This window comes from Protopterus annectens, chromosome 4.part0 (genome assembly GCF_019279795.1).
Source record: "Protopterus annectens isolate FY-2018-M chromosome 4.part0, PAN1.0, whole genome shotgun sequence".
Classification (NCBI taxonomy): Eukaryota; Metazoa; Chordata; order Ceratodontiformes; family Protopteridae; genus Protopterus; species Protopterus annectens.
Genome location: NC_056733.1, coordinates 645,926,852 through 645,949,057, shown reverse-complemented (window position 1 = coordinate 645,949,057; position 22,206 = coordinate 645,926,852). Strand labels below are relative to the sequence as shown.

At 41.5% G+C, this 22,206-nt stretch overlaps 1 protein-coding gene across 1 annotated transcript in view; it reads right to left on the bottom strand.

Annotated features, from left to right (window-relative positions):
* Positions 1-22,206, bottom strand: part of PSMD9 (proteasome 26S subunit, non-ATPase 9) — a 470,946-nt gene that overhangs the window by 99,469 nt on the left and 349,271 nt on the right. Inside the window, exon 4 of the mRNA XM_044068612.1 lies at positions 12,681-12,782. Within this exon, the coding sequence (XP_043924547.1) occupies positions 12,681-12,782 (102 nt within the window). The remainder of the gene's footprint in view (positions 1-12,680; positions 12,783-22,206) is intronic.

Here is a 22,206-nt window from a genome sequence, read left to right as displayed (position 1 = left end):
GTGCTTATTAAAATTAAAAAGTAAGGCTAAGTAACTAATGTTACTATTTATAACTGTAAGAGCAGAAACCACTGTGTTAGGTATTAACTTATGGGACATGATAAATGTCTAGAATTGAGGGAGTTGAGGTACTTTACTATATGCTGTTTTAACGTAAAAATTAAAAATCAAATTAATATTTATTAGGTAGTAAAATTCATTTGAATGTATTTTTGATTAGAAAGTATTTTTTTGTATGAATATATGATCAGAGTGAATTGTATGTATGGCAAGTCATTTGAAGAATTAAATGTGTGGGTCGTGTGACCTCTTTAGAGGCTTATTTAAAAGAATCAGTTGTAAGTATTTTTTCTCTGAAGAAGTCCAATGATACAGTTGGACGAAAAGTGCTTAAATAAATTGTGTCCAAGAAGACCTGCCATGTGCCTGGATTGGTTACTGCTTTTAATAGTTTGGTTTTTCGTGTTTTTGGTTTTCAAGTTAGTCTATTTTTGTCCGACTATGGCTAGCAACGCCTTGGACCTAACGCCTGATCTTTTCTCCGACTCAACCAGAAAATCGGAAGCTGTAGGGAAATTTACTGCCTTGGTTCAACTGCTGTCTCAACAAGTTGAATCTCTAAACAACAGATTAAATTCTGTTGAATCCAGCCAGCAGCAAATTCATCCAGTACCTCAACAACTGAGACAAACTGGTGTGTCTTTAGAGCAAGCGGAAACACCTATTATAGAGCAGCAAATTCAGCTCAGTGAGCTGAACAGACCATTAAACTTTGCTAACGCTTGTGGGGTTACCAGAGATAATACTCTCAACACATCTAGTTTACAACAACAGCCGCACCTCCCAAGGCTTATGGGGTTACTTACATTAAAAGACTGGCTTACTACTCCAGTTGGATTACATGCTTTTACTAATGGACAAGAAGTAGGTAACTCAGCCAGAGGTGATACTGCATTAACGGAATTATTAAACCTGTTCGATCACAACATGCTTAAATATAAGAAGTTACGCCTGGAAGTAGAGTACTTCCAGGAATGCATCAGGTTGGAAATTGTACCGAAAGGTTTGTGATAATGGCAATATCCTACCGGACTTGTTCCAGATTCTCAACTTCACTTGGACTTAGTGAAACTGTTTAACCAACAAGGATTGCAGTTACTAGATGTGATTAGCAGACATTATAATCTAATGATAGAAGAGCTTATGGGAGTTATTTCCACACTGGATAACCAAATCAAGTCACACTTTGACTTTGAGAGCTACAAATATGATTATAATCGTACCTTTCAAAACAGAGACCAACATTTGGCAAAAATCAAATTAACAAAAATCAAAAAACTAGAAAGAGACCGGCTTCAATACCGTAATGGCTCCGCCTATCCACACCCCCCACCTTCTCAAACTTGGACCCTTAAACAGCAATCAGGAGATGGGTCCTAACAATGAAGGTCTTGACACGCCTGTGTCCCGTTCAGTACAAGGGAATACAATTACAGTCAACACTACACTGGTGAGGCAAGATGGCGAGGATTTAAGGAGAAGCGATTGCATTAAAGACCGCAATAGGAATTATAACGTTTCGAAAAATAAAGGCGCAAATAACCAGCAGCGGATGGTGGCTCTGCCTTCTAGGCAGGATTTTACCAGGAGGAAGCCATGCAATTATCAAAACAAGTGGAAGAAGGACAACAATGGGAGATAATCTGCCATTTTCCCACTGAGAGAGACTTGGTGATTATCAAAAACAGGGAAAATGATTTTTCGATTTATAATTACTCGTCATTTGAGGTCTTTCCTGACTTGGTTGATATACTTGCAAAAGGTTTGTCATTTGTTCCTACCTGTAAAATGGACATTGCTAAGACAATTTGTGATCTTAAACTGTTTGTAAGAAAGTTACATTTGCACCAATTATTGGGGTCTCAATTTATTGGTTTTAACCAGTTTAGAATCTCCAGTTGTTTTAACCCCCCCCCCATTACATAATCTTTTGCAAATATTCGAAAAAATGTGTGAGTCAGACATTAGAAAACTTTGTAATTTACATACAAAGTATGTTTATAACTTAAATAAGGATGAAAGGGATTTGTTTGAACTTCTAAGCTCTGCCAATGTCCGGATCATGGAACCAGATAAGGGAGGGGGACTGGTTTTCATGGACATAGACGACTACGATAAAAAAATTCAGCATATTCTGAACTCGGATGCATATGTAGAAGCATCCCTAAACGAACTGAATGTTGCTAACCATTGTATTAAAATTTATTTAAATGATTTGTTTATTGAGGGTAATATTGATGTACATATTTATAACTATTTGCAGATACTGTCACCAATGACTAGAGTTATGTTTGGAGTGCCGACACTGCACAAAGATATACAGGACCCTCCGTTTAGATCCACAGTGGATGGAAGGCATTCATCCACGTATGCTTGTGCCAAATTTGAGGACACTATGGGAAATTATCTCTAAGGATTTCTGGTCCTTTTTGGGTAAACTTAGTAAATTAAACTTCAAAATGGAGTATAATTTCCTCACAATAGGTGTTAGGGACTTGTACACTTGCATCCCAAACGATAAGGGTATTGAATGGGTTAGTGCGAGAATGAAGGTGCTCAAAAAGAAGAAATTTCTTTAGTAGAAGAACTGTTAGATATTATTTTAACCAACAACTTTATTGTTTTTAATAAAAAATTATTACCTTCAAACTAAGGGTGTCGCGATGGGCTCCCCATGTGTTCCAGTTATGCTAATTTAGTAATGTCTCATTGGGAACACGCATACATTATAGGTAACCGGGAAATGGGGAACACCATCAAATTTTATACAAGATACCTGGACGACATATTTATGTTGATAGAAGGTAATAAAGATACAGCTAAGTGTCTAGTACAACTGAAAAGCACATCTGATTTCCTGCACTTTACATACACTTTTCACAACCAGATTATTTCCTATCTGGACTTAGAGTTAATTAAAAATAGTATAAATAATAGTTTAGAAGCAAGGATTTTTTGAAAAGCCATGTATTCCAATACCCTCCTGCACTACACCACTGCTCACCCCTACCATTAGAAATGCTCAGTTGTAAAGGGGCAGCTGGTTTGAGCTGCGCGAATGATCACCACTGAGCACGATTTTAACAACGAATGTCTTCAAATTAAAAAACATGTTCCTTCGAAGGGCATATCCTCTAAATTTAATTGAAGAATTGATAGAAGAGGTAAAATTTAAAAGGAACAATGGGACTTACAAACCTATCCTTAAACAGGATAGAGTAATTATGAACTACAACAATTAGAGGAAGGATGAAGTTCGGATTACATCTACTGACAATTTGGTGGAAGGGGTTAATTTTAATCTGGCATGTATTATGTATGACCATTTCATTGGATTTTAAATATATAAAGAACATTATCAGTAAAAACTGGAATTTATTTAAGAATATGACCCCTGGCCACAAGACTGGGTGATATCCCAAGATTTGTCCTTAGAAAGGGGTCAAAGTTTAAAAACCTGCTTGAAAGAGAAAAAAGGGTTCAAGTGAAATATGCAGGTACGGCACAATGTGGCAATTGTACTTATTGTAATTATATGGAACTAAGAGCCTGCACCTCTATTAATTTTAAGATAGTAAACAAAATTAGGTACAACTGTAATTCAAAATCAGTAGTCTATGCAGCAAAATGCCAAGTATGTCCGTCATTTTACATTGGTAAAACAGATCGTAGATTAAGAGAAAATATATGAATGTCTGTATAATATAAACAAACACAAGGAAGAAAATGCTTTAGTTAAGCATATATCATTATTCCCTGATCACAATTTTAAGTTTAGAGTCATTGACCAGGTTTTTAACAGTCCTAGGGGAGGCCCTTCCTCACTGTTATTAGAAAAGTTGGAGCTTATATGGCAAATAAGACTTCATGACAAATGTTCTATTATGCACTTATTAAAATTAAAAAGTATGGATAGGTAACTAATGTTACTATTTACAACTATAAGAGCAGAAACCACTATGTAAGGTATTAACTTATGGGACATGATAAATGTCTAGAACGGAGGGAGTTGAGGTACTTCACTATATGCTGTTTTAACGCAAAAATTAAAAATCAAATTAAATTAATATTTATTAGATAGTAAAATTTATTTGAATGTATTTTTTGTTTAGAAAGTATTTTTATTGTATGAATATATGATCAGAGTGAACTGTATGTATGGCAAGTCGTCTCTAAGAATTAAATGTGTGGGTCATGTGACCTTTTTAGAGGCTTATTTAAAAGAATCAGTTTTAAGTATTTTTTATCTGAAGAGGTCCAACGATATAGTTGGACGAAAAGCATTTAAATAAATTGTGTCTAAGAAGACCTGCCATGTGCCTGGATTTGTTACTGCTTTTAATAGTTTTTTTTGTGTTTTTGGTATTTCAAAATAATCAATATTTCCTTATGTACTTAACAGTTCAAAAACTGAGTAACTTGAAAATTGTTGCATGACTATGTGAAACCTTAGATTTTGAAGAAAACTGTCTTTGAATTTGCACTGTAAGTTGCACATCTTGAGAAATAACCAGTATTTGTTTTGCTACTTATGCAATTAAGCATATGCTTTCATACTTCTGTAAATATCCCAATAAGCATTCACTTAAAGAGAAATTTCTTGCTGTCATGGGAAAGAATATATGTCCAGGATGTACAGTTTTCAAGACATGAAAATGTGTGTGTGAAAGTTTATAGAAATTTAATTTGGAGTTTGTGTGCATTACAATATACCACATTACTTATGGAAAAGACTACAAATGCACCGACTATTACCATTGTAAAAAATATTTCTTACTGATAACATTGCTACTCCCTACAGTTTTAATGGGTTTTATTGTTCTCAAAATATTTACATTTGTTTATCTTATTGTTTTTAAGCTTATTTTTCAGAAAATGCTCTGGAATGAAAGATGTATGTAGGCTGTTAGAGGTGTAAAATTCTACACCACATAGTTGCTAATGAGATATACTATCAGAGATCTCACTACAATGGGGAAAAGGGCACATTCCCCGATCCCACATGGTAGACATGGAATACGTAGGAATTCTGTGAGGATCCCACGTATCCCCATTCTGACAGTACAACATATACTTAATGTATCGTACTAAGGCCCTTAATAACCAATTTATTCATTTTTTCCTCACTCTTTTTTTTAAACCGATTCCCATTCATTTCAAAGGAGTATGGTTAAGGCAAACGTTACACACAGAAGATGGCTTTACATAGTTTCTGTAGATTTTTATGAATGAGCTGTCGCATAGGTTCATAGGTGTTTGCTAGGCTAACAACCACAAGGGCCTTTTTAAGCTTAGCCATGCATCCCGAATCTCTGACAAGTTCTGGTACCATTCATTACACACTAAGATAACTAGTCTACCCACCTGGAAGATGAAACATTTACATGCTGCCTGTGTCCATTAGAGACAAAGGTGCCAAACTAGAGATGACTTTCCTGTTCCCCATCCAAATGTCCAAGTTACACTCAAATCCTTTATCCCAGCAGGAAACCTATAATCTTGACCAGTTGGAGACATCTGAAAAAGGAAGTAACCCAGCCTCAAACTGTGCACACGAAAGAGACTGACATGTGACAGTGACAGTCTCATCTGAAGGGGAGGGCATACCTGGAACTTTTCCTGCAGAACATCAGTCTCAGATCAGCAAGATGATGTACAAGTTCCTACTAACAACACGCTTCACTGTAAGATCAATATTATCACACAAAGTGAAAGTTAAAAAAAAAAGCTCTGTATTCTTTCAGCCAAACCATCAAATCTTACAGTCAAAGCTTTCTGTGTTCTGCTGAACAAGTGTGCACCTCACCTGGCACACTGTCATTAATATGACTCATACTTGCTGGTTCCCCGTGTGCTTGGCTGGTTAAAACCCTACAATACTGTGTAATATGCATCACTTACCAAGGACTGTGCTAATTAAGGGTGAAACTCAGAGTGCCTGATACGTATTGATCGATGAAATAAGGCAGTAGTCAATATTGCTGATAGTAAGGTCGTTTTCAGCAGGGTTAGATAGATGCAACAGTGGCAAAATGTTTTGTATATTTCCTTAGGGCTAGAAATACATTAACGTATCTTCTCTGCAAAATACAGGATATTTGACATACAATGCAAATGAAGCAGGTATGAAGAGGTCCACTGGAGATGGTCACTTTGTTTAAAACCTGCCTAGCTAATGTTTTGCCAAAATGATGTACAACTGTTAACTCAACAAAGGGACCATACTAAGATAGCTGTCCAATGTAAAAAAAAAAAAAAAAAAGGTCAGCTAAGTGGAAAGGCTCCAAAACAGGAAACATTTAACAAAAGATGCTATTAGGAAGGTCGTCTTTAAACCATCAGTGGGAAGTACACAAGAATGATATGATGTCATGAGCACTTTGAGAGCAAAGATTGACAGTTTACTGTACGGATATAAAAAGCATGACCTCCAATGTTGCACAGCTGTTCCAGATCATGACTTAACTAAACCAACCAATAAATTAGATCAGATTGGGTGCAGCATAGCTAGGGTTGCCACCTATCCATTTTTTTTTTCTTTTTCTGGACTATCCTGAAATCAAAGCCATTGTCTGGTAGTCAGGAAAACACTGCAGAAAATACAATTTTCTGTTTTATAAACAAAAAAATGTTGAGTTTGTTAAACATCCAGCTCTTTCTTTGTTTTACATAAAATCGAGAAGCGACTGTATCTAAAACCAAAAGAAGACATTCCTCCTCCCTTGTGTACACATGATGTCACAGAATGGGCATGGAGGTAAGTGGGATAAGTGGAAAAAGGGAAGGAGATCGGTGAGGTTAGGGGATGTGCGAAGGGAAAGTACAGTTGTGTACACATACCATAAATGTAGATGTTCGAGTGTATTCACTGTTGCAGTCATTACATTTCAGTAATCTACTGGCAGGTTGCCCTCAGCTGGTCTGATTAACAAAGTCTTGGGTCTTGCGTCGGTTGCTGTCCCTTCTTCCATGACGTCAGGTTGTCAGGGGTATAAACCATACAGCCGACGCCATTACATCAGTTTTTCTTACCCCAGATGTCAGGTGCCCCCAAATGGGGAGCAAAATATATATATATGAAACACAAAAATATACCTCCAAACAAAATCAAATGCACCAAAAAGGCTTTTAAGCATAATAAAAGAAAGAAGAGGTATAGAAAAAGAAACTGGACTGCAACAGTGAATACACTCAAACATCTACATTTATGGTAAGTGTACACAACTGTACTATGTTCATCGTGTTTCACTGTTGCAGTCATTACATTTGGGTAGAATCCCAAAGCTAAGGTTGGGAGGATGGATTTATACAAGATTAGGACCAGCTATAAGGCCCTGCAAAACAGCAGTGGCAAAGCCAGCTCTGGATTTAGAGAAAATTGGTAAGTGATAATGCTTGGTGAAAGTATAACTGAACTCTAGGTAGCAGCTTCTAGAATATCCCTGGTAAGAACACCTCTGAGAAAGGCTGCTCAAGTAGATGCAGCCCTGATGGAATGAGATCTGATCCCCTGGGGGATAGGTTTTCCATGGTGTTTATAACAGAAATGAATACAATGGCGTATACATTTAGAAATGCTTTGCTTTGAAATAGCCTTCCCCTCTGCCCCTGCAGCAAATGCTACCAGTACTTGTTCAGATTTTCTACGACATTTAGTCCTGTCCAAGTAGAATCTAAGTTGTCTGTGTACATCCAATGAATGCAGAATCCGCTCTCCCTTGTTCTGTGGATTGGGAAAGAAAGTTAGCAAATGAATGGACTGAGTAAGAGCCACAATGGATACCACCTTGGGCATGAATGATGGATTGGTCCTGAGTGACACCCTGTCCGCATGAAAGATGATGAAAGGCTCCACTGCCATAAGGGCCTGTAATTCAGATATACTTCTAGCTGAAGTGATTGCTAAAAGGAAGGCTGTTTTCCAGGAAAGGAATCTTAAGTCTGCAGGTGCAGCTGGCTCGAAAGGAGGTAGAGTGAGTTCTCCAATACAAAGTTAAGGTCCCAGGCAGGGGTTGGAGCTCTCATGGGTGGCCTCAAGTTTTTGGCCCCTCTGAGATACTGCTTTAGAAGAGGATGACAGAAGAGAGGGGGGGTCTGTGTTGTAATGAGCTGAAATGGCTGAGGCATGGATTTTTATGGAAGAAAAAGACAGGCCCTTATGAAGCATCTCGGTTAAGTATTGCAAAATCTGAGGTAAATCGGGCACTGCTGTGCTCATCCCTTGAGACCGATTCCAGGCACAGAATCTTTTCCATTTGTCAGCATAAGATTTTCTAGTACTAGGTCTTCTTGCCTCCAAAATGACATCCATCGTAGGTTTGCTGAAGGATGCTAAGGGTGAATTTAAGTGATTAGCCAAGCTGCAAGATTCAATGTTTGGAGCTGAAGGTGCAGAATTTGGTTGTCCTGCTGAGACAGTAAGGAAGGTGTCTGAGGCAGGTGCCACGGAGAAATGTGTGGCACACTGCGCAGGAGTGGGCACACCAGTGTTGGCGAGGCCAGTCTGGAGCAATCAAAATCATTTTTGGTTTGTCCTGTTTTACTTTTAGTAGAACTTTGGAGAGCAAAGGCAGAGGGGGGAAAGGCATAGACTGACAGTTTTTTTCCAGCTAAAGGACAGAGCATCCACTTTCCAGTCTTTTTTGTGATGAGTTCTTGTGCAGAATTTGTCCCAACTGGTAGTTCTGGGGTGAGGCAAAAAGATCTATTTCTGGGATCCCCCATTTCCATGTCAACATGTTGAAAATCCGTGATTCCAGTTTCCATTTGTGAAAGACCATGAGATTTCTGCTTAGTTTGTCTGCCAGAACATTCTGCTTTCCTGGCAGGAATTGAGCTTGTAGTTGTACTTTGTAGCTCAAGGCCATGTTCCACAATGCCATGGCTAGTCTGCAGAGGGAGTAGGAATGTGTACCCCCCTGCTTGTTTATGTACCACATAACCGTGGTGGTGTCTGTCTTTTATCAGTAATTGTCCTGGATGAAGGTAGTCCTCGAAGGCTGTCAGTGCATTCTGTACAGCTAGCATTTCTTTTTGATTGATATGAAGGTGCATTTGATTTGGGCTCCATTTGCCCTGAATATACTTCCCTGCCAGATGAGCCCCCCCCCATGCATAGTCTGATGCATCTGTAGTTAGGGTTTGGGCAGCAGGGGGTGGTGTGAATGGCAGTCCCTTGTTTTGGTGGCAGGCCTCCGCCCACCATAGGAACTCTAGGTGCAGGCAAGGTAAGATAGGAATCACTGTTTCCCAGACTGTGACAATGTTGACTCCATAAACTTTTTAAGTACCACTGAAGTTTTGTCATATGCAGTTTTGCATATGGAATTAGAAGAATGCATGAGGCCATGAATCCCAAGGCTTGCAGTATTTGCCTTGCAGATAGCAGGGTTTTTGTGGCCGCTTGTTTGAAGTAAGTCACCAAATGAATTTGCTTTTCTGGCGTAAGGAAAGCCACCTGGGCAGTTGTATTCAAGCTTGCACTCAGTAATGTAATTTTTTGAGAGGGTACCAGTTGAGATTTCTTTTCATTTATGGTGTACCCTAGACAGGTTAGAAGTCTTTTTACAAACACCAGATGTTGTAGAAGAAGGGCCTGGTTTTCTGCCTGAATTAGACAATCGTCCAGGTATAGATATATTTGAATATTTCTTTGCCTGCAAAATGCAATTACTGGAGCTAGGCACTTTGTGAATACCCTGGGCGCAGTAGACAACCAAAGGGCAGAACTGATAATGCATGCAGCCTGCTTTGAAGCGTAGGAATCTTCTGCAAGATTTCCTGATTAGGATATGCAAGTAAGCCTCTTTTAAGTCGAGATTTGACAACCAGGCATCCTTGCCTAGCATAGGAAGTAACTGGTGAAGAGTCAGCATCTTGAATTTTGGAATATCCAGAAAGGTGTTTAGAGTAGACAGGTCTAGAATTGGGCGCCATGATTTGTCTTTTCTGAGTACCAAGAAAAGTCTGGAACAGAAACCTTGTCCCTTTTCCTCTTCTGGTACTAGTTGAATAGCCCCCATGTTTAGGAGGGAAAGTACTTGCTTCTGAGCCTCTGCCCACTGATTTGGGTGCAGGTCTGGCCACCTGCTTGGTGTTGGCAGCGTATGAAAATGAAATCTGTATCCCTGGGACACTATATTTAAAACCCATTTGTCCTGGGTGATAAGCTGCCAGTTTTTTGAATGAAGAGCCAGCCCTCCCCCCCCCCCCCCCCCAAAGGGGCGGCTAAGAGGTAAGTGCTTGGTAATTTCAAAGAGAAGTCATTGAGACTGTTTACCATAGTGTGGTGCCTTGCTGTTTCCAGATTTGGAAGTGGAAGCACCCCATTGCTTAGTTCTGAAAGTCCCTTGGGACTGAAACCTGGTGGTTCTGGAATGTCTGGGTTTGGCCGTAGTGGCTCTGGAAGGAGCTGGAAAGGACCAGGTCTTAGTAGGCCAATGCCTACTAAATCTAGGAGGTTGTACTTGTAAGAAATCTTTCACAGTTTGCATAGATTTAGCTTTATCTTCCATCTTTTTTAGAACTGCTTCAGCCTTATTGCCAAATAAGTGGTCCTGCTGTAAAGGAGCACCCAAAAGTTTTGCTTTAACATGACCAGGCAGAGATTGCTCCTTAAGCCAGGCATGCCTTCTAAGCACAGACCCAGTAACAACAGCCCTACAAGAGGCTTCTAAGGAATCAAAACCACACTGCAAAGTATGTTTGCTAACTTGTTCAGCTGAATGCAATAAATCCTGCAAACCTTTATTATACACACAATCAGAAATCAACATCATTTTCTGTTTAAGCAGTCCCATGATATGCTGTTGATATTTTAGCAAATGGAATCGACAATTTAAAGCCCTGATTGCTAAGGTTGCAGAAGTATAAACCTTTTTACCCCATCTATCTAGTGCCCTGGAGTCTCTATCAGAAGGGGTAGGATTTTTAGCAGTAGAAGCCTTAATGCCCTTGGGCCCCTGAGAAATGGTTTCAGGGTCCACAACAGGTTTTTTGAAAAGGAATTTGTGTGACTCAGGAACCCCGTAGTACCCGTCTGGTTTGCTAGGGGCTGGAGGCAAGGAATCGGGCCATACTGGATTCTGAAAACACATCATCAACAATATCTAGAACAGGAGGTACAGCCACAGGTCTATGCTGAGGAAGAAGAAGGAAATCCCTAAGCCTCTTTTTGGATTCAGAGAAATCCTGACTTTCCCAGTGGAAATGCTCCCTTAAGGTATGTAAAGTTTCCCCAAAAGAGAAATCCTCAGGCGGAGAAGCAGAGGGAATGGAATCCTTTGCATCAGACTCCTCATAAGTAGGTATGGACAAATCCAGATCATTAGAAGAGTCAGAAGAAACTGAGTCCTGCTCAGACGATTCATAGTCAAATTTAATCCTAGGCCTCTTGGAAAGGGGGGGGGGGTTGTCTACCCCTGATTAGAGTAATTAAATATTCAGCCATTTTGATCATTTGTTTTTTAGTCATAGGGGCCTGAACATTTGGCCTGGACATCGTTTTTTTTAGACATAGATCGAGATTTAGGCCTTGGCACTGAAGTTGGAGTCGGTTTAATATGCAAGTCTGTAGAGGCCTGAATACACCCTCAGAAGCCAGTGCTTGCTCAGCGGCTCCGGACCCATGCAAGGTAGAGACATCCGGGGGTTCCATATATGAAGCATCTCGCTGCATACCGGACTCCAAATGGGTCTCAGTAGAGGCCTGCGAATCAGAAGTAGCGAGTATTAGGGGCTGCGAAAGCGCCTCACTGAGTACCGGCGAACTGGCGACTGGCTTAGGAGAAGCATCCTCGGCAGTTTTGGACCTCAACGGCCTTTCTCTGTCTTTTTCTTTGCGTTTTTTCATTATTCCGGTAGTCAGATGGCTAACCGACGTCATTTCTGGATAATTAAACAGAGAACCGAAATATTTTGAAACAAAAATGTACCGATGATGGATAATGCGCTGATTAAATAAAGCACACAAACCGACAGCGAGGTACGTCGTGGTCAGGGCCTAGGCAAGGAATGCAGTACAAATGAAAATTCTTATGAGGTATTTGCTTCCCACAAGTAATACAATTATTAACTTTTACTGACATCGGTAAGGAGCAAGAAAAAATTTCCCCAACAGGGTACTTAGCTTTAAGTTGAAGACTTCGGTTCTGAAACTCGAAAATGAAAATTTCAGGAGTCGGCCGACCGGCACTTGTGAACTGCTTCTGCTTCGGGCACCGCACTGTAAGAAAGACTGATGTAATGGCGTCGGCTGAATGTTTTATACCCCTGACGACCTGACGTCATGGAAGAAGAGACAGCAACCGATGCAGGACCCAAGACTTTGTTAATCAGGCCGACTGAGAGCAACCTGCCAGCAGATTACCCAAATGTAATGACTGCAACAGTGAAACACGATGAACATTGTCTGGTTTCAGCCTCAGTGGAAGGTGGTTTCAGCCTCAGTGGAAGGTGGTAATCCTAAGTATAACTGACAGCTACAATAAGACAAAATTAGATGCAAATCAACTACAATACTACCTAGAAACTACACAGGTAGAGAAAAAACTGAACATTTGTAATGGCACTGTAATATTAGGCATATATGCGATCAACGCTAATAAGTAAAGCAGACTCACTCCTTCACTGTGCTGGACTACTACAGCAATATTTTGCAGGTTCTGGAAGTTCTGTGAATTTACGGATCCAAATTCGATTATTTCATCTCCAACTTGAACTCCCTAGTACAAAAAAGTAAAAACAAAGAAGAAATAATCAGATTTTCTTTTCTCCCCATGGTTACAAATCTCAAACTTGACTTTGACTGCTGCTGACTTGTTTATAATTAAAACACTTAATGGACACCTAAAATGCTACAAGTAAGTTAGAGGAATTACAAATCATCTGATAAGGAAAGCAATTCCATCTTTTAAACTCCCTTTTTACAGAAATGCTCTCATAAAATATCCATAATGAATATCAATAAGTACTCCGGCTCATGGATGTATTTCAAGCCTATGAATCACTATTACCATTATGCCAAAAAGGAATATATCCTCCAACTTAACACTTGGTAGCAGAAATTATCAGAAATGCTTAAGAAAGTCATAAGCATAAAACATTTTACCAGACCTTGGTCAGGTCTGAATCACAGGGTATATGCATCACATCTGCCATCACAAATGTTACCCACTTTTTAGCCCGCTGACATTTCCCTATTATGTGGTTCTCTGCTTATGATGCAAAGATACTGCTCACACTACAAAAGGAAAGTACAGTTGTGCAAGTTGAACTTACCATAACAACAGATGTTCAAATGATCACTGTTGCAGTAAGTAGCCTTAACAATAATGTGTTATATCCTGCCAAGGATGTAACAGCTGGCCAGCTTCAAAAGCTTCAGGGCACCTTCCAAGTGCCCAAACTGTTAAGGAACTCGAACTAAATTGAATAAAAGACAAGTATGGGTGCAAAACCCTTCAGAGCTTTCCTGCCAGCAGAGAGAGGGAGGCTAAGCACTAAAATGACAAGGCTAGGAATAACAAAAAATAAATGCCCACACTTTGGTATGAAAAACACACAAAAAAAAAGGGGATGGAGGGAGGGAGACAGTGGCTACTGCAGCAGTGATCATTCAAACATATACTGTTATGGTAAGTTCAACTTACACAACTGTATTATGTTTTTACTGATCACTGCTGCAGTAGTTTTAGCTGTATGTGTAGATCATATCTAGGAAGTGGGTCTGGGATCCCGTGGAGAATGGTCATAGCATAGCATGATTTAGACCTAGAAAAAGAATCCAGCTTATAGTGCTCTGTAAAAGTATTTACAGAGAACTAAGTAGCAGCTTCTAGAATACTTCTAAAATCCAACCCTTTGCAAAAAGCCATAGAAGAAGCCAGGTCCTTGTAGAGTGGGGGCCTTGACTCTGCCTTGAATAGATTTATCATGGCGAGTGTAACAGAAGTTAATAGCCTTACACAACCATTTGGAAACAGTCTGTTTTGACACCGGTTGTCCATTTTTACCTTCACAAGAAATGGACAGTTGATCTGATGATCTGATTGACTTAGTTCTATCGGGACAGTTACAAAGTTGTCTGTGTACATCCAAGGTATGGAGTATCCTTTCTCCCTCATTTTTAGATTCAGGAAATAAAACAAGGAGATGGATAGTTTTAGTTTGACTAGTCCTGAATGGGTGCTGGTTACGTTGCTGACACCAACTAGAAGACTTTTTCCATTTGCCAATATATGATTTTCTAGTAGCAGACTTTCTTGCTTCCAGTAGTACCTTCTGCATGTCCTCAAAAAACAGGTGCCTAAAAGGAATTAAGAACTTATGCAGACAGTCAACTGAAGATATCTGATACGTTGGGGTGTATCAAACATTTCTTGTGTGAGGAAACTTGTTGTAATTGCACCTGACCATTTCCAAAAGAAAGGAAAAAATACAGTTGTGTACACTTACCATAAATGTAGATGTTCGAGGTATTCACTGTTGCAGTCCTTACAAAATGGGTTATCCGGCTCCCGGTAGCCCACAGTCGGACAGAATACCAAAGTCCTTGGTATATGACGTCGGCTGCCTTCGGTTTAAGCCTGACGTCAGGTACAAAGGAAGGCAGCAGACACCATTTCCTCAGTTTTTCTTGCCTTAACAGTCAGGAGCCCCCCCAAAAAAGTTAGACCAGGAAAAGAAAAATCCAATCTGTGACCTAGGAAAAAAGGGGGATGGAAGGGGGGAAACCAGGACTGCAACAGTGAATACACTCGAACATCTACATTTATGGTAAGTGTACACAACTGTACTATGTTCATCGTGTTTCACTGTTGCAGTCCTTACAAAATGGATTGATTCCCAAAGCCCAGGAAAAAAACAAAAGGGAGGGGGAACACCCACTGATTAAGGGATGGTAAGGATGCCTTGCAACACTGCAGTGGCAAAACCAGCCCTGGACTTAGAAAACAAGGGTAAATTGTAATGTTTAGTGAAAGTGTGGACAGAAGTCCATGTAGCTGCTTCCAGGATGTCCTTAGTAGGTACACCTCTTAAAAAAGCTGCTGAGGTAGATGTAGCTGTAGTAGAATGGGTCCTAATACTCTGTGGAGGGACCTTGCCATGCTGTAAGTAACAAAACTGAATATAATGAGCAATCCACTTAGAAACAGTCTGTTTAGAAACAGCTTTGCCCTGAGCTCCAGGGGCAAAACTGACCAACAACTGATCTGACTTTCAAAAAGGTTTAGTCCTGTCCAGGTAAAATCTAGGCTGTCTATGCACATCCAGGGAATGCAGTAACCTTTCTCCTCTATTCTGAGGATTAGAAAAAAAAGGGTAGGCAGGTGGATAGACTGGCTAAGATTCAGGCTAGAAACCACCTTAGGCATAAAAGAGGGATTAGTTCAAAGAGAAACCTAATCCACATGGAAGGTGAAGAAAGGCTCTACTGCCATTAAGGCCTGCAGCTCAGACACTCTTCTAGCTGAAGTAATGGCCAAGAGAAAGGCAGTTTTCTAGGAGAGAAACGTCAAATCTGCTGAGGCAGCTGGTTCAAAGGGAGGTAGAGTAAATTTCTCAAGTACAAAATTAAGATCCCAAGCAGGAGTAGGTGCTCTTCTGGAAGGCTTTAAATTGCTAGCTCCCCTGAGGAACTGTTTCATCAAGGGATGAGAGAAAATGGGTTGCTCAAAGGAACAATGAGCAGAAATAGCTGAAGCATGAATCTTGATAAAAGAAAAGGAAAGTCCACCATTAAGCAAGCCTGCCAGATAGTCAATAATAAGAGGAAGAGTAGGTTGAGAAGGGTCTTCCCCTTTAGTCTGCATCCAAACAGAGAATCTTTTCCACTTATCTGCGTAAGATTTCCTAGTGCTAGACCTCCTGGCCTCACGAAGGACCTCAACTACCTGTTGGTAAAGGTTTAAATTATGAGCCAGGCTGCCAAATGCAGAGTCTGAAGGTGAGGATGCAAAATTTTTCCCCCCTGCTGAACCAAGAGATCTGGTATAAGGGGAAGATGCCAAGGCTGAGACTGGGAGAGACTGCAAAGAAGTGGATATCAATGTTGCCTGGGCCAGTCTGGAGCTATGATGATAGCCTTTGGTTTTTCATCTCTTAACTTTAACAGTACTCTGGGAAGAAGAGGCAGAGGAGGGAATGCATAGATCGATAGCTGCGTCCAGGGGAAGGACAGAGCATCCACTTTCCAAGCTTTGTCGTGATGATCCCTGTTGCAAAAGGTTGGAAGAAGGTGGTTGGTCGGAGATGAGAAGAGATCTACCTGGGGGGGGGGGGGGGGCCCAACGATGAATGATGCGATAGAAGATGGTCTTGTTTGGTTGCCACTCATGAGGATCCAGGACCTGCCTGCTCATCCGGTCTGCCAACGTGTTCAGCCTTCCTGGAAGAAACTGAGGTATCAGATGAATGCCCATGGAAGCTGCTATAGACCACAGTATCATGCTTTGTCTGCACAGGGGGTAAGAGTGAGTCCCTCCCTGCTTGTTGATGGACCACATGACTGTGGTGTTGTCTGTCCTGACTAGAAGAGTACCAGGAGAGAGAAGATGCTTGAAAGCCATCAAAGCCTGCTGGACTGCCATCAATTCCTTCAGATTTATGTGCAGATGAACTTGTTGAGAGTTCCAAGTCCCCTAAATGCATCTGCCCTCTAGATGTGCTCCCCAAGTGTAGTCTTGAGGCATCTGTGGTGAGAGTCAGGCTGGCAGGAGGTGGACAGAAAGCAGGCCTTTGTTCTGTGCACAGGCTGTCGCCCACCAAAGGAACTCCTTCTGCAGGCAGGGAATCAGAGGAAGAATCAAGTCTAAATCCTGCGTGTGTTGACACCAAAGGTTTATGAGGTACCATTGTATTTTCCTCAAATGCAGTCTGGTATATGGAATCATCAGAATACATGAAGCCATGAATCCCGGGGCTTGCAGGAATTGCCTTGCAGAGAGCTGGGTCATGCTTCCCAAATTCTTGAAGTAATTCGAAAGATCCATTTGTTTCTCTTGAGGGAGGGATACCATCCTGTGTTCAGACTCGCTCCCAGGAATACAATCTCCCTGGTGGGTACCAATTTTGACTTCTTTTCGTTGACAGTGTAGCCCAAAGAGGCGAGAAGGTTCTTAATAAAGTCCAAATTCCTTAGAAGTTGCTCTGGAAAGTTTGCCTGACTAACACAATCGCCCAAGTAAGGGTAAATTTGAATGTTTCTTTGCCTGCAAAAAGCAATGACTGGAGCCAGGCATTTTGCAGTAGATAGGCCAAAGGGCAGTGCAGAGAATTGGAAGTGCCTGTTCCACACCCTGAAGCGAAGGAACTGCCTGCAGCTTTCCCTTATTGGGATGTGCAGGTAAGCTTCTTTGAGATCCAAAGTCACCAGCCAGGAATCCTTGGTCAGCATTGGCAGCAACTGCTGAAGAGTGAGCATTCTGAACTTCGGAATCATCAGAAAAGTGCTCAGAATGGACAAATCCAGAATAGGGCACCAAGTGCCCCCTTTTTTGGGAATCAGGAAAAGTCTTGAGTAGAAACCCTGGCCTATCTGTAGTGCAGGAACTGGCTCTATTGCTCCCAGGTTTAGTAAAGAAGAAACTTGCTTTTTTGCTTCTGCCCTTTGAAGAGGTGGGATATCTGGGTATTCTTGGAGGACCGGAAAGGTGTGAAAGGAGAACTTGTAGCTTTGGGATACTATTTTGAGCACCCATTTGTCATCCGTGATAGTGTGCCAGACATTTGCAAAAATTGCTAACCTTTACCCCAAAGGAAACCCTGGGCCTGCAGAGGCAGGCAGGGGAAGGCTTGCTTTGGGAAGTTTGCTTAGAACTCCCCGATTTTGAAGAGTAAGCCTGCCAGTGCTTAGCCTTTTGAGGGGTGGGAAGTCTGTCCCCTAGAAGACCTGTAACCCCCAGGCTTAGTGCGACCTTGTTTACTAGGGTCAGGAAAAGTCCAATTCTTAGAAGGGTAATGCCTGCTAAAACGAGGAGGCTGAACTTGCAGAAAATCCTTAACAGTTTGCATAGATTTGGCCTTATCCTCCAACTTTTTCAACACCTCTTCTGCTTTGCTACCAAAAAGATTGTCCTTGTGCAAGGGCATATCCAGTAATTTAGATCTGACAGGTTCAGAGAGGGGCTGTTCCCTGAGCCAAGCATGTCTTCTAATAACAGCAGCAACTAGTAACCACACGAAATACAAGGTACTGGTGAATCCAGTACCAATCCCAAATACACAACGAGAAAAAAAATCCTCCACTGTTGGTTACAATAAAGGCTGTCCACCACCAACAATGATACAAATTTTAACTTGGTGTCAACATATATTGCCAGGGGTTGAGTTTTGGATCCCCTAGATATCACTATTGGTCTCATTGGGGGATCTGCTATATCTTTGTGTATTTTTGGGATACCAAAGATTTCTGGGATAACTGGTTTAGGGACTCTAAGGAAATTATATAGTTCCACATCAATAAGCCCTTGTAACAAGTTGTCTTCTAATATTAAATCTATTCTTTTGTATAAAATATTCAATTCATTTGTGGAGATGATACGATACCTACAACCTATGTCCAAAATTTTATACATTCTCTCAGTGTAGTCCCAACAGTTCATGAGGACCACCCCACCCCCCCATTGTCAGGTTTCATAACTCTTACTTTTTTGTTATTACTAAGTTGTTCCAAAATATTCCTTACTTCATCTGTAAGATTGTCTTTTACCCTATGTCTCTTCTTTGAATATTGGTATTAACATGAGATTCTGATGAAGTCTCACAATAAGAGACGAAAGCGAGCTCAATATGTTTTGTGTGTGTTGTAATAAAAGACTTTTGGATTACTATTACCACTATCGCTCAGTTCGTTCAGATTTCTATTTCAGTTTGTATCATTGTTGGCGGAGGACAGCCTTTATTGTACCCAACAGTGGAGGATTTTTTTTCTCTTCTAATAACAGAATCAGTGGCCACTGCCCTGCAAGAAGCCTCCAAAGTGTCAAAAAGTACAGTTTTGTACCTACCATAAATGTAGATGTTCGAGTGCTCATTCAGCTGCAGTCATAACAGATGGGTTATCCTGCCGTCAGGCGGGTCCTCGGTCGGCCGAATTCCAAAGTCTAGGTCTGGCGTCGGTTGTCGTCGCTTCTTCCCTGACGTCAGTGAGGCAGGGGTATAAAAGAGCCAGCCGACGCCATCTTCTTCAGTTTTTCTTGCCCCAGATGTCAGGTGCCCCCAGAAGGAAGGCAAAACATAAACTTATGTAATCATGCAATATAGAATAATCAAAAAACAGTAGTTGCAAGCAAATACACCATAAAAGAATACCCCAAATAGGTTGTATGAGAAGGTGTTTGTCATAAGGCCTGTCCTAAGAGGGGATGGAGGGGGGGAAACCTGGACTGCAGCTGTATGAGCACTCGAACATCTACATTTATGGTAGGTACAAAACTTTTAGTTATGTACTCACCATAACTTCAGATGTTTGGGATCCATCTCGCCTACATTCTGACTGATGGGTTCGGAGCCGATCCCTCGGCTCCGACTCGGCACGCTTATGCCAAAGAGCGAAGTCTCTTATTGGCTGAGCTTACTATATCCCAGGATGCACCACTACCAGTCCCCCAGATCTAGTTTGTCCGCATACATGCACACATGCATACCCTGCTTATATAACATCGTCAGATGAAACAAGATAAAACAGTAGAACTCAAAACCGTTCAATCTCTTCTGATCTCCAAGGCAGGGGGAAGGAGGGTGGGTAGTTAGGAATGTAGCAGATGGATCCCAAACATCTGAAGTTATGGTGAGTACATAACTAAAAGATGTTATGTGATCCTATCTCGCCTACATTCTGACTGATGGGACAGCGTCCCTAGCACCTGAATCCTGGGTGGCTCACTGGAAAACACTCCTGAGTACCGTGGAACCAAATGATGCTCGGCCTTTAGATGCCACATCCAATTTGTAGTGGGAAATGAAAGTGTGCGGGTTGGACCAAGTAGCCGCAGCACAAATTTCCGATATAGCGAGCTTGGAATGAAAAGCTATAGAAGTAGCCATAGCTCTGGTAGAATGAGCTTTGATAGATGTTGTAAGTTGCTTATTCAAGAAGAATAAGCCTGAGTTATGCAATCTCTGATCCATTTTGAGATAGTAGCTTTTGTGATGGTTGGCCCAATTTATTATCTGAGAAGGACACAAACAACTGGTCTGACTTACGAAGTTGCTGAGTCCTGTCTAAATAGAAGCGTAATTGCCTGTGAACATCCAATTTATGGAGAGTGTATTCTGCTTCATTGGAGAATTTTGGAAAGAAAACTGGTAGCTCTAGAGATTGTTGGAGACAGAAACTAGAACAGACCTTTGGGACAAAGGATGGATTAGGCCTAAGTGATACTCTATCCTTGTGGAAAATCAAGTACGGTGGCTTAATAGACAGGGCTTGAAGCTCTGAAACTCTTCTTGCAGAAGTAATTGCAACTAAGAATGCAGTTTTCCAAGACAGATATTTTAACTCGCATGTAGCAGCCGGTTCGAAAGGGGGAGATGTTAATGCGCGAAGCACCAAATCAAGATCCCACGGAGGTGCAGGATGAGAAATTGGTGGTCTTAATAGGCTCGTACCTTTAATGAAAGTTTTGCATAGTCTGCTGCTCATCAAAGGAGGATCCATGGATTCGTGGAATTTAGAGATAGCCGCTAGTTGGACTTTAATCGTTGAGACAGAAGATCCCTGATTAAACAGGGATGTTAAGAATTTCAAAACCTCTGGGACAGGAGCAGTGATAGGGTCTAAGCCCTTGAGTTGAGCCCAGATAGCAAACCTCTTCCACTTACTGAGGTACAATTTGTTAGTGGTGGGTTTGTGGGCCGAAGATAAAATGTGAACAACTTCCGGGTCTAGTGTGTGCCTTCTAACTAAGGTCGGAAGTGGAGGAGCCAAGCTGTCAATTTCAAAGATTGAAGGGACTGATGCCGATGTCCCGACTGATGGATTAGCAAGTCCGGAATTAGGTCTAAGGTCCACGGATCGTCCACTGCATGCTTCTTCAGGTAAGGAAACCATATCTGACGAGGCCAGTATGGGGCAATCAGTATCATTGAAGACCCCAGTTGAGAAGCTTTTTGAATAACTTTGGGAAGAAGTGGAATTGGAGGAAAGGCATAAAGTAGCCCTGTTGGCCAAGGTTGTGCTAGAGCATCCATGGCTGGTACTCCCTGATGAGGGATCAAGGAGAAGAACCTTTGGCACTTGGTGTTTTGTGGAGTTGCAAATAGGTCGCAGCACGGCGTCCCCCATCTCTTGAAAACCTGAGCTGCTACTGTGTGGTTTAGAGACCACTCGTGAGGAGAGAGAATTGTCCTGCTTAATTTGTCTGCCAATACATTTGACTTTCCCGGGATGTGGGTCGCTACCAAGAAGCGGTTGGTAGCTACAGCCCATTCCCACACTCTCATGGCCTCTCTGCAAAGGGGTATGATCTGGTCCCTCCTTGTTTGTTCAGATACCAAACCACCGACATGTTGTCTGTGTGGATGGCGATGATGCCCTGAGGAAGAAACTTGTGTAAGGCTTGTAGGGATAGAAGTACAGCCCTCATCTCCAACACGTTGATGTGGAGAAGAGCTTGTCTGGAAGCCAGGAGCCCTGAACTAGCCTGCCCAGACAATGCCCCCCCCACCCTATCTGGGAGGCATCTGTCGTCAGGGTAACCACTGGAGAGGGAAGAACAAAGGGTTTTCCTTGATCCAAATTGGATGTCTGAAGCCACCAGCGAAGGTCCCTTTTGCATATATCCGTAATCATGATGTGATGATTGAGGGGAGATCCTGAAAGGACCATTGAGTTGACAATAGCCACTGAAGAATCCTCATGTGTAATCTTGCCAGAGGAACTAAAAGAACCGTGGCAGACATTGAGCCTAAAACTTGTAGAACCATTCTGGCTGGGGCTTTGGATCTCGAGATCAGAGCTTGAACTTGGCCCTGTAAAGTTTGGATCCTTTCGGCAGGAAGAAAGACGCATCAATCTTGAGTCTATCTCTGCTCCTATAAACTTTATGCTGAGAGGGCAGCAAGACAGACTTTGACCAATTGAATGTAATCCCCAGGGTAATACCCAGGAGATGGTGGCTTTGAGGTTGTCCATTAGTAGATGCC